The 11911-nt window shown below is 41.2% G+C and overlaps 1 protein-coding gene across 1 annotated transcript; it reads left to right on the top strand.

Moving 5' to 3' along the window:
* The first annotated feature begins 52 nt into the window (after positions 1 to 52).
* Positions 53 to 6100, top strand: LOC144514221 (uncharacterized). Its single transcript, XM_078245392.1, has 5 exons — positions 53 to 198; positions 1088 to 1189; positions 2365 to 2399; positions 2480 to 2638; positions 3450 to 6100. Exons 2-5 carry the CDS (start codon positions 1174 to 1176, stop codon positions 3633 to 3635), a joined length of 396 nt encoding a protein of 131 aa, XP_078101518.1. The 5' UTR covers positions 53 to 198; positions 1088 to 1173; the 3' UTR covers positions 3636 to 6100.
* Positions 6101 to 11911: the final 5811 nt, after the last annotated feature.

Below are 11911 nucleotides of genomic sequence, written 5' to 3'. Positions count from 1 at the left end.
CACTGAGACACCATCACCCAGAGGTACATGTACACACACTGAGACACCATCACCCAGAGGTACCTGTACACACTGGAGACAACATCACCCAGAGGTACAGCTACACACTGAGACACCATCACCCAGAGGTACAGCTACACACTGAGACACCATCACCCAGAGGTACATCTACACACACTGAGACACCATCACCCAGAGGTACATGTACACACATGGAGACACCATCACCCAGAGGTACATGTACACACTGAGACACCATCACCCAGAGGTACATGTACACACTGAGACACCATCACCCAGAGGTACATGTACACACTGAGACACCATCACCCAGAGGTACACGTACACACTGAGACACCATCACCCAGAGGTACATGTACACACTGAGACACCATCACCCAGAGGTACATCTACACACGGAGACACCATCACCCAGAGGTACATGTACACACGGAGACACCATCACCCAGAGGTACATGTACACACTGATACTACTCTCTACTGTTGTCTCTCTACATACTACTCTCTACTGTTGTCTCTCTACATACTACTCTCTACTGTTGTCTCTCTTCATACTACTCTCTACTGTTGTCTCTCTTCATACTACTCTCTACTGTTGTCTCTCTTCATACTACTCTCTACTGTTGTCTCTCTACATACTACTCTCTACTGTTGTCTCTCTACATACTACTCTCTACTGTTGTCTCTCTACATACTACTCTCTACTGTTGTCTCTCTACATACTACTCTCTACTGTTGTCTCTACACGTACACACTATAGGATCAACACTTTCCTACTGCTGACACAAAACAAAATAATTACTTGGAGGCTACAAACAAAGTTTGTAACATTTCAACGTAAAACACTTTCAGACGAGAATAAATTATGGTACAAGTAGAAAATAAAAAACATTAGGCAAATACTATAGGTATTCCAGATAAGTAGTAAGGGAGGACAGACTATACGTAAAATATTTTTGCATATGAAAAACATAAATACATGTATGTGCTGTAAACTGTATGCAGGGGCCTCATTAACCTGTGAGTCCAGTACACAACATGTTGGTGTGTATTTCTCCTGTAACAGCTGCAGATGTGCTGCTGTACGTGGGTCTGACTCTGGTCGTCTTGGTCCTGGTCTCTCTGTCTCTGCTGATATTCTGCAAGAGGAGGATGTCTAAAGCCAAAGGTGAGGCAACAGGAAACACACGCAAGCAGGCAGCAACCACACCACTGACACTTCCCTCTGCTCACAGAACAGTTTGAACTGTTTGTTCTCTCTTCACATAACAATGCACTTTTAAAACAGACACACCATTCAAGTTCATTTTCTCTCACAACATGTCCACCATTTATGTTTCTACAGTAGAACCGCCCTTCAGATGTGTAATTAGTTCTCTGTTTCATCATTTCACTGAAGACTTGTCACAGAGACTAAATAACTGCTGCACAACTTGTTCAACTTTAGAGGAAGGTACATCTTAATGGTTGAAATGATTCTTGGATCTTTTATTGGGGATCTGTCCCAGACATCAAGCAACTTTTCAATCTTTAATGCAAATAGTCCAATGACGTGAACATCGTCAACAACCAATAGGTTTCTCTCTCCCGCACCAAACAGGAAGTAGCAAACCAGCTGACGGTAACACTTTATAATAACCATCATTAATAGATGGTAAATTGATAGTTAATTAATCTTTAGTTAATTGTCATTTAACCGTTAGCAAACAGTAATTTTATTGTTAACAAACAATTCAGTTATAATTAATAATGTTTACTAATTATTAGTAGTGCTGTAAATAAACACTTTATTGTAACACACATTATATCCCTCATTTATTATTTATTATTACCTATTATTAGGTATCGGTTAATGATTAATAAATGTTTGTAAACCTTTAAGAAACCATTTTTAAATCATTCCATCGATAGATGACCAGATATTCCTGACACGTTGTTGAGGGTTACTAGTTGGTTGGTAAACCGTCTGTAAATAGTTTCTGGATGGTTAGTATAAAGTTGCAACAGATTAAATAATTATATATATATATATAATTATTTTATATGTTGCAACTTTATAATAACCATCCAGAAACTATTTATAGACGGTTAGTAAGTGAAGTAAAATGACAATTAACTAAAGATTAATTAACTGTCAATTTACCATCTATTAATGATGGTTATTATAAAGTGTTACCCAGAACAAACTGCTGCACACACACAAGCTGCCACAGTCTGCTCCGTCACCACTAGTCCTTGACCATCTGCTTGGTGTGTCCCGGCCTTTAAAGTCTCAGTGTGTGCTAGTATGAGCCCCATAATTCATGTTGTGTCATTTTATGAACAAACTGTTGTGTTTTTCAGAACCTCCCATGGAAACAGAGTACGCTGTAACAGAGGTGAGTTTGAGAAGATCTGAGAGCTCTGAGCATCATTAGTTTATGATAATAATAAAAACTAAAGTGCTCCTCTCCTGTAGACCAACCGGGTGTACGAGGACATCAGAGAGGACGGACAGAGACGGTCTCCTCCTGTGGAAATCTCTTCAGTTTACTCTACCGCCAAATACTCCAAACCAAGCGGTGCTGAAACCAACGATGACTGCAGCGTTATCCCTGCAGATAACTTTCAAAATACAGTAAGAAAAACCCTGAAAGGCTTCAGCTTTGGGCTCACAAACAGAAGTCTCTCAGTCACAGACCCAACAGAGAACGGTACCCGGGAGGTTTTAAGGGCCTGAGCACCGAAACTAAAGAAATTATGAATGAATGAATACACACAATGAATCACATTTTCAACTTTAGAGGTTCAAGAACTTACCAAAATCTGCCCATACATCAGGACTCATTAAACATTTGATTGTTTGATTATTTTATGTTTTTTTTTGCCTGGGCGCCCCCTAACAGCCCGTTACAGTTTTTATCTATTATTGTCATACATGAGATACTATCAATCCTTGTACATTACTGATAGTTCATGAAGTAGTACATGAATGAATTTCATGCATGAATTCATAATTCATGTAGCATTATTATAAAGTGTTGCCAATATTTAAAACATTGGTTTTGAGGGAGGAAATACACTCAACATGATGTTAAACTCTGAGTGTAAACACAGCTGTTTGTTTGATAGAAATCTCATTTTTATGGGTAATTTATCAGATTTATTAGTAATATTTGCTGTTCATAATGAGATTCTATATTTGAGAGAGTACTGCTGTAAACACACTGAGAGGGTTCCTGAAAGACCACATCATCCAGGACCTCCATGCAAAAACACAGATACAGAAACACGGACGCAGACAGCGTGCAGTAGAACCAAAATTAAACTGAGAAAGTAGATCCACAAACCATCTGTTACCACATTGATCACGTGACCTGCAGATCTGTTTTTATAATGCTTATGAAAGACATCGGAGCACTTTGACCTTTCTCTGTTTCCTCTCCCAGGCTGAAGACGACTCGGTTAGACTCACCTACTCCGAGGTTCATTTCCCAAACCGGGCCGCCGGCTCGTCCAACAGCGTCCTCAGGGGAGACGCCGATCACGTGGTCTACTCTGTTCCTCGGGTCAGAAACAGCTCTGATGCTGGCTGGCCTGAAGATGATCCGCACGTCTACTCTACTGTTCATTAGCTCCAACGCTGCTGCGGCCGTCCACACCCAGAACTACAACTACTATAACTATAAATATATATTTATAAATCGTTCTAACTCCAGAGGATAGTAACGCCAGCAACAGTAGCGAATGTTATTGTTGGGTAGGGCTGCTCGATTAGGGGAAAGTTTATTTTAGTCAATATGGAAATCAGGATTATTTAACACGATTACTTTTGGAAAGAAGTTGTTATTATTGGAGTTAAAATCAACAGTGAAAACACCTTCAACTGGGACATTTCCTTTAAAATAAATAATGTCAAATATATATCAAAATGTTTTCAAGAAAGAACACAGGACAAAATAAGAGTTTTCTCACAAGCGTAATGTGCAGAATGATTGTTTTTCAAGATGTCCATTGTTGTGATCATTAGCTGGATTCATTGGCCAGCCCTGTCTTTGAGATCACTGTCACCGACAGCCAATCACAATCGATCTGCATCTACTGGATGTCTTAGTGCCGTCGGCCCCAGGTTATCTTTCATTCATATTATCTTATTCATAAGAAGATGAAGAATAAGAAACAGTTGAAAAGTATTCGCTGCTGAGCGTCTTTGAGACCTTCGTAATGCTGAGCGTCACGATTCAAACATGACTTAACTATTGGTTTAAAACAACTAGATTTATAAATGTGTCTTTAAAAGAAACAGAAGACCCTCGTAACAGTTTGTTGGATTCTCCAAACCCTCGTGTATGTATTTATCTTTATCTGCACAACGTAAAAAAGAAATGTGTCATAAATCTGTGTGTTGTAGACCCCTGACACAGCAGATCCTTCATCAGGGTGGATCCTCACATCGTTATGGTTATGGTAGTCTCTCATGTCCAGACCTTCCTCCACAGCGCTGTGGAGGAGGGTCTGGCTAGTCCACACAGCATTCCTGGATGGGAGGACAACCTGCTCTGGTTTATTGGCATTTCTTTAAACCAATCACAATCGTCGTGGGCGGGGCTAAGCTCCGGACGGAGCCACGGTGCCTCTGCTAAATACTCTCAGGAAGGAGCTGGTTTTGGTGGAACATGTGGACGTTCAAAAGTATTTTTAGTCGTGCAACAGAAAACTCCGATTGGACAGATAGTCTAGCTAGCTGTCTGGATTTACCCTGCAGAGATCTGAGGAGCAGTTAACCATAGTCCTCAGAAACCAGAGCAATCCTGGAAGTGTAATGTGGTGGATCTAGACTAAGGTTACCGTTCTAGTTGTAGCTGTTGGTGTGGACGGCCGTGCCCGTCGGCAGCAGAGAGCAGGTTTGAATAAAGTGTAAATAATCTGAAAGATCTTCACCCAAACATCTGTCTGAGTGATATAACTTTGACCTTCTGTCCTTCGTAATGATCTATCTAACTTTATTATTAAAGGTCTTTAACTTATCTCAGGAGGTTATTTTGGTTAAGATGTATAATTATATGTAAGTTATCGTTACTGTAAGTTATTTTAGTTAAAGGTATAATCAGGTAAATCCAGGGTCAATGTTAAAGTTTAAAACGAGATAAATATGAACGCTGAAATCTTATAGTTTCTATGTGTTACAGATGGTGGTGAAGGCGCAGTGGGTATGACCAACCTGGTCTCACAGAATTCTGTGAAATGAACACGGCCCCTTAACTCAAAATCTGTGGCAGTTTCACAGAATCGCCAAAAATTCCGTGACGGGCCCACGGATGAGATGCCTCTGTAAGTCAATGACAGGCATCGTCCGTGGTCCACGCACGGATTCCCCGATCACAGCACGTTTCTTTCTGCCAGTCGGGCTGCAGCAGAGAAGCTCTATAGCTTTGCTATTATTGGTATTTTTAGCCCAATCTCACCAGATCGTATCATGGTTTATTTGTATTTCTTTTAATGTTATTATTTCGGTCTATTTCGGCCAGGGAAGCTGGGTTGCTTTGTTGTTTATTTATATTTTTAAAACTATAACGCTACATCTATCAACATATATTTCGATGTTATCATAGTATACATTTCTTTATTTTAATAATATTATTTTAGTCTTATTACCGGTGAAATATTACAGTATGCTGTAAGACAGAACACAATATGATCCGAGCTGGGCGCATGCAAAGCCTATTTCCCACAATGCAATACGGGCATTCATTTCAGAGAATGGCCAGTATCACTTCAATGTACATATATACAATCAGTGGTTTAGTCCAGCATCATCATCATCATCATCATCATCATCATCATCATCATCATCATCATCAGCTTTGTTCCAGTAAGTTATGCACCGTAATAACGTTTAAAACATCAGCTGAAGACTCCAGAAGTGACGTGGTGCGTGCCGCTCCGCGTGGTGAAAGCTTGCTGCACGTTGTAGCCTACGGGAGAATTAGTACAATAAATATACCAATAACGTAAAAATAGTGTTTTATGCTTATGTTTGACTTATTTGCATTTGTTTTGACTTGTTCTGTTGTTAAAAATAAACTACTTACAAAGAGAAGCATTTTTTATCTTATTTTCCATGCATCGTTATTTAAAAACACAATTTTCTAATTTTGTGGTTGATGAATGTTAATAACAAAGACTAGAGGGGAAAAACATGAGCATATGTATGTGTGGGACTTACTTTGATTTAACATCACACTGCATTATTAGTTGTTTTAGGCCAGGCAGCTTTATCTGTAGAGAACATTTCAGCAACAGGGCAATTCAAAGTGCTTTACATGACAACAGATTAAAAAATTAAAAACATAAAATACGAGAAAAAAAAGTTACAGTGCAGTATAAGAAATTAAACACTGAAGAGCAGTTAAAACAGTTAAATATATAAAAGCAGATAAAATAACTTTCCTGGACTCAGTGATCCAGTTTTTAGAAAGCCAAAGCTTTTTGACCAATATGACAGATATCTCCAGCAGTCCGGTCCATATTTTCTAACCATCTCACCCACTATGGGTCCAGATGCTTCGCACGGCTTTGAGGTTTCATTCCCCATAGTTACAGAAGCTTTTCTTGAGTATACTCTTATCATTTTCGATGTGGTCGTCACCACAAAGCTTAGTTCTTTTCTTCTCAAACCTTGTAAAACCCGGTACAGCCCTGCAGACAAAAATCTCTTAATAGTCCAGAACGTGTTCTTAAACTATTTTATTTCTTCTGCAGTCTGTCTCTAAATAGTCAAGAACTCGCTCAGAGTGTTTATAGACTATTTTTTTCTTTTTAGGCCTTCTGCCTAAATTAGTTAGTTACTTCGACTAACTTTTGACCAGCCCAACGTCTGTCTCTTCTGTCAACTATTGTCATGCCTGCATCAGAGAAATAATCAGAGATATGTCCGTTACTGCAAAAGAATGTCACCGGAATAATCATAAATTCAATTCTATTATTTGTTTTAGAAATGTCTCTTTATATGTTTATATAGATTGTTATACAGCTTATTTAAAGAAAGGCAACATCAAAAAGAAAGGTCTTCAGCCTTGATTTAAAAGAACTGAGAGTTGCAGCAGACCTGCAGTTTTCTGGGAGTTTGTTCCAGATATGTGGAGCATAAAAACTGAACTCTGCTTCCCCCTGTTTAGTTCTGACTCTGGGGACAACAAGTAGACCTGTCCCAGACCACCTGAGAGGTCTGGGGGGTTCATAGTGTAGCAGACCTGTCCCAGACGACCTGAGAGGTCTGGGGGGTTCATAGTGTAGCAGACCTGTCCCAGACCACCTGAGAGGTCTGGGGGGTTCATAGTGTAGCAGACCTGTCCCAGACCAGCTGAGAGGTCTGGGGGGTTCATAGTGTAGCAGACCTGTCCCAGACCACCTGAGAGGTCTGGGGGGTTCATAGTGTAGCAGACCTGTCCCAGACCACCTGAGAGGTCTGGGGGGTTTATAGTGTAGCAGACCTGTCCCAGAAATGCCAACCCAGTTTTCCAATCGGTCTAGTAATATGTCATGGTCGACCGTATCAAATGCAGCACTGAGATCAAGTAATACCAAGACTGAAGGTTTGCCACTATCTGTTTAAGTGGATGTCATTAAAGACTTTAACAAGAGCCGTCTCAGTGCTGTGGTGGAAAACACGACTGGAAGGCATCAAAACTGTTGTTTACTGACAAGAAAAGGTTGAGTTGTTGAGAAACCGTTGTTTCAATGATTTTACTTAAAAATGGAAGGTTTGATATCGGCCTATAGTTGCTCATTGGTGACGTGTCTAGATTGTTCTTTTTTAAGAGTGGCTTAATGACTGCAGTTTTCAGGGCCTGTGGGAAGATACCTGAGAGAAGAGACGTGTTTACAATCTGTAGAAGATCTGGAGCCAAACAGGCCCGTTGGTAGAATATCAAGGCAGCAGGAGGAGGTTTTCAGATGTTGTATAATGTCCTCCAGGTTTTTACGGTTAATCATATGAAATTGGGTCATATTGGCATATGTTTTGCCTGGACACTGTGACAACACATACCCTGTACTCGATATGGAGGCACTGACTGTTTGTTTAATTTTCAGAATTTTGTCTTTGAAAAAGGTGGCAAAATCATTGCAGGCCTTGGTGGATAAAAGTTCAGATGCTACTGGTACTGGAGGGTTTGTTAACCTATCGACAGTAGCAAACAAAGCACGTGAGTTATTATTGTTTCTGGCGATAATGTCAGAGAAGGACCTCCTTGCATTCCTCAGTTCCAAATTATAAATGCGAAGTCTCTCTTTATAGGTGTTGTAGTGGACCTGGAGATTAGTTTTTCGCCACCTGCGTTCAGCTTTTCGACACTCTCTTTTTTCTGTTCTTACCAGTATGGCATTTCTCCATGGAGATCTTTTCTTATCAGAGACAGTTTTTATCTTAATGGGAGCAATAACATCAATAACATTTGTAATTTTACAGTTGAAATTGTCTACAAGCTCAGTGACTGAGACCCCTGAGAGGGCGGGTGTGGAGGAGAAAAGCTGAATGGATGTTTCACTGGTGTTGTCAGTGATATACCGTTTTCTTATTAACTTTGTTTGGACACTTTTGTGCACAGAGATAGTGCCATTAAAGAAAACACAGGAATGATCAGAGAGAGCAGCATCAGTCACCACAACCTTGGAAATGTTCAAACCCTTCGAGATAATCAAGTCCAGAGTGTGCCCCTTGTTGTGTGTGGGCTCCGTCACATGCTGAGTCAGTCCATAGTTCTCAAAAACACATCACAGTTCTTTGGTCCCTCTGTCCTGGGGGTCGTCAACATGAATGTTGAAATCACCAGCAATAACTACACAGTCAAAGTTAATACAGATTATAGACAGCAGTTCACTAAAGTCATCAAAGAAGGATGCACAGTATTTAGGTGGCCTGTAGATAATTAGAAATATAGGTCGAGACGGGGACCTTAGCTGAAGAGCCACATATTCAAAAGAAGCAAAGTTTCCATAAGATATTTGAGTACATTGGAACGAGTCATTAAACAAAATGGCGACTCCACCTCCTTTCTTATTCGCTCTATTCTCACTCATAAAACTGAAGTTAGGGGGAGCTGACTCTATAAGAACAGCAGCACTGTTATTATGGTCCAACCAGGTTTCAGTTAAAAACATGAGGTCAAGATTGTGCTTAATAATAAAATCATTGATTAAAAATGATTTACCCGCCAGAGACCTGACGTTTAGTAAGGCTAGTGTTAGTGTGTTAAAATAATTATCCCTCTCGTTTTTTGGGACAGGCTGTGGCTGACTAGGAATGGATGCTAAATTTGCTAAGTTGGCTGTCAAGTGCTTCTTTTTCTTACTTAGCGGATTCACCATTCTTTTTCTATTACCTATCACAACATAGATTGATGAAGAATTGAATACACAGGGCTCAGGCTTGTCCTGGAAAGAGTCCTGAGTGCCACTAGGCATGCAGCCTGGGCCCAGCACATATCAGTTAAAGCTTGTTGCATTTTGTACACAAGCATCCTTATCAGTCTGCTGAGAAGGAGTTAGCTGCTGTCCTTGAGGGGGCAGAGGTGCCTGGCGTTTTACTTTCAGCGGTTCAGTCAAAACAGGGTCAGTTTGATGCTGGGGGCGAATGATGGGAGAAGGTAGTGGGGCAAACTTGATTCCAGCATCTACCAGCTGCTCCATCCGGTCAGTGAACCCCAACATGTGGCAGGGGGAAACAGGGGAGAAGGCGGATGGGGAGAGCGATGGATCCTCAAAGGCGTCAGTGTTGGTAAGGGGGTTTGAGGAGTGTTGGACGGGTGAAAAGGAGGGTTGAGATTTCTCGTCTCCGTTCTGTGGTCCTCCATGGTCAAATCTTTGCTCAGGTGGGGCTGTGGTGGATCACTGCCGTGCTTTGTTGTCTTCCTCTTGTTTAGATTCCTCTTGTCTCGTGTCCTTGGCCGGGGGAGTAGATGTGTGGCGCAGAAAGTAAAGTAGGCTAGAGGTGAACAGCTTTACTCCTGGCTTGTTAAGGAAAAGTCCATCTGCTTTAAAAAGATGTCTGCGGTCCCAGAAAATGTTAAAATTGTCAATGAACCACAGAGAGTGGACGGTACATGCAGCTGAAAGCCTTCTGTTCAGTGCCAACAGTCTGCTGAATCTCTCAGCTCCTCTTCTGACTGGCGGTATAGGGCCACTGATAAACACCTCCGCGTTTAGGGAGCTGACTGTGTTCAGCAGATTCATAAAGTCATGATTCAGCACTTCAGACTCTTCCTTTACAACATCATGGACCCTATATGCAGTATAATGTTCTTCACAGTTGGGTGTGCTGCCACGATATCCGGGATTCTTTGGGCCAAGTCAGACACCATGTCTTTGGGAAAACAGAGTATTTTGGTGTTTTTATTGCTTTTTATGTCTTTTACAGCAGAGTCACCCACAATCAGAGTTTGAGGCCCAGTCGTACTTTTTGAATTGCTCTCAGTCCTTACCCTGCTGTGTGACGACGAGACACAATCCAGGTCATCAGATGGATGTCCAGGGTCCTGCAGCAGAGGAGCAAATCTGTTCTCCACCTGCACACTCGGTTGTTGGGGAAGCATTTTCTTGCTAATTCTCCCTTTTGCAGCTGTCCACGGCTGTGTCCTACTGAGTACAGGGGTTGAAGAGGCGCTCTGCCTGGATGATAATGCAGGCCAGCCGGTCGTATCACAAATCTCAGGGCGCTGTGCCCTGCCCGTTAGTTGTCCTCCCATTTCCCAGGAAAAGGATTTACTCTTAGGCTTTGCACCAAAAGAGTTCCAGGGAGGATTACCACTTGTTGATTTATTACCCGTTCCACAGCCCTCCTGTTTGTTTGTAGTCTTGCTGGTGCTAGTTAGCTGTGTGTTGGCATGCTTTTGTCCATTGTTTTGGGTCAATGGTAAAGTGGTGTCATTTCCACATGATCCGTTCACTTCCACGTTTACTTCTAACCAGTAAAATTTGGTTTCCAGAACTGCAATCTTCTGAAGGAGTTTGTAGTAGTCCTCCATGGACAAGGGAGACATCTTGCTGCTAATTACCTTTAGCTACAGTCACTTTAGGACAGGCTTGAGCTATTGGTAGGCCACGCTCACGCAGAAAAATGTTGAAATATGGCAATAGCCTACTATGTCTACAAAAAATGCATAGTCCAGTGATGTATAAGTATCCAAGAGCTGCTGCTCATAGTTTCTCTCTGAGGAAAAGCAAGATTATCAGCTGTTATATAGAAGGTACTACACACACAGGACCAGCTGTTATAGAAGGTCCTACACACATAGGACCAGCTGTTATAGAAGGTACTACACACATAGGACCAGCTGTTATAGAAAGCTCTGGACCTCAGCTGTCATGTAGATATGGTCACCAAAGTTTACCCACTGTAAGCACTGTCAAATATGGTAATAAGCTATTTTCACTTATTCAACGATTAGATTTTTTAAATCTGATGACACCAGTGTGTTCCCCATCCCAAAAAACCCCAGGGTGTATCCAAAATTCTACACTACCAACTTCTAATTATGAGAAATATACCAATATATTTAAAAACTACAACTCCCACTATAGAGGGGCCCCAGAACCTGTTACAAAGCTTGTGTACTTGTAGTTCGACTGTGTTTCTGCTGTCTGCTGTAAGTGGGCTCCATTCCATTTCAGATTGCTGCCGCCCGAAAACACAATACATGAGACAAATACATGAAACTGTATTTCATTATTATTAATTAGGGCTGTCAAAATAACGTGTTCATTTCGATTAATTAATCTGAGAAAAAATAACGCGTTAAAAACACAACACAGATTAATCCGTAGAGCCGTTGTAGCACCACTGGACTGTAAAATGAAGGAGGAGACGAGAATGTTCTGCCTGGATCATTATTGGAACATTTACTTATAAAAA

Source organism: Sander vitreus, unplaced genomic scaffold, assembly GCF_031162955.1.
Source record: "Sander vitreus isolate 19-12246 unplaced genomic scaffold, sanVit1 ctg497_0, whole genome shotgun sequence".
NCBI classification, from domain to species: domain Eukaryota; kingdom Metazoa; phylum Chordata; class Actinopteri; order Perciformes; family Percidae; genus Sander; species Sander vitreus.
Note: the sequence above shows the minus strand (reverse complement) of the source record. Positions and strands in the feature narration are given on the sequence as shown.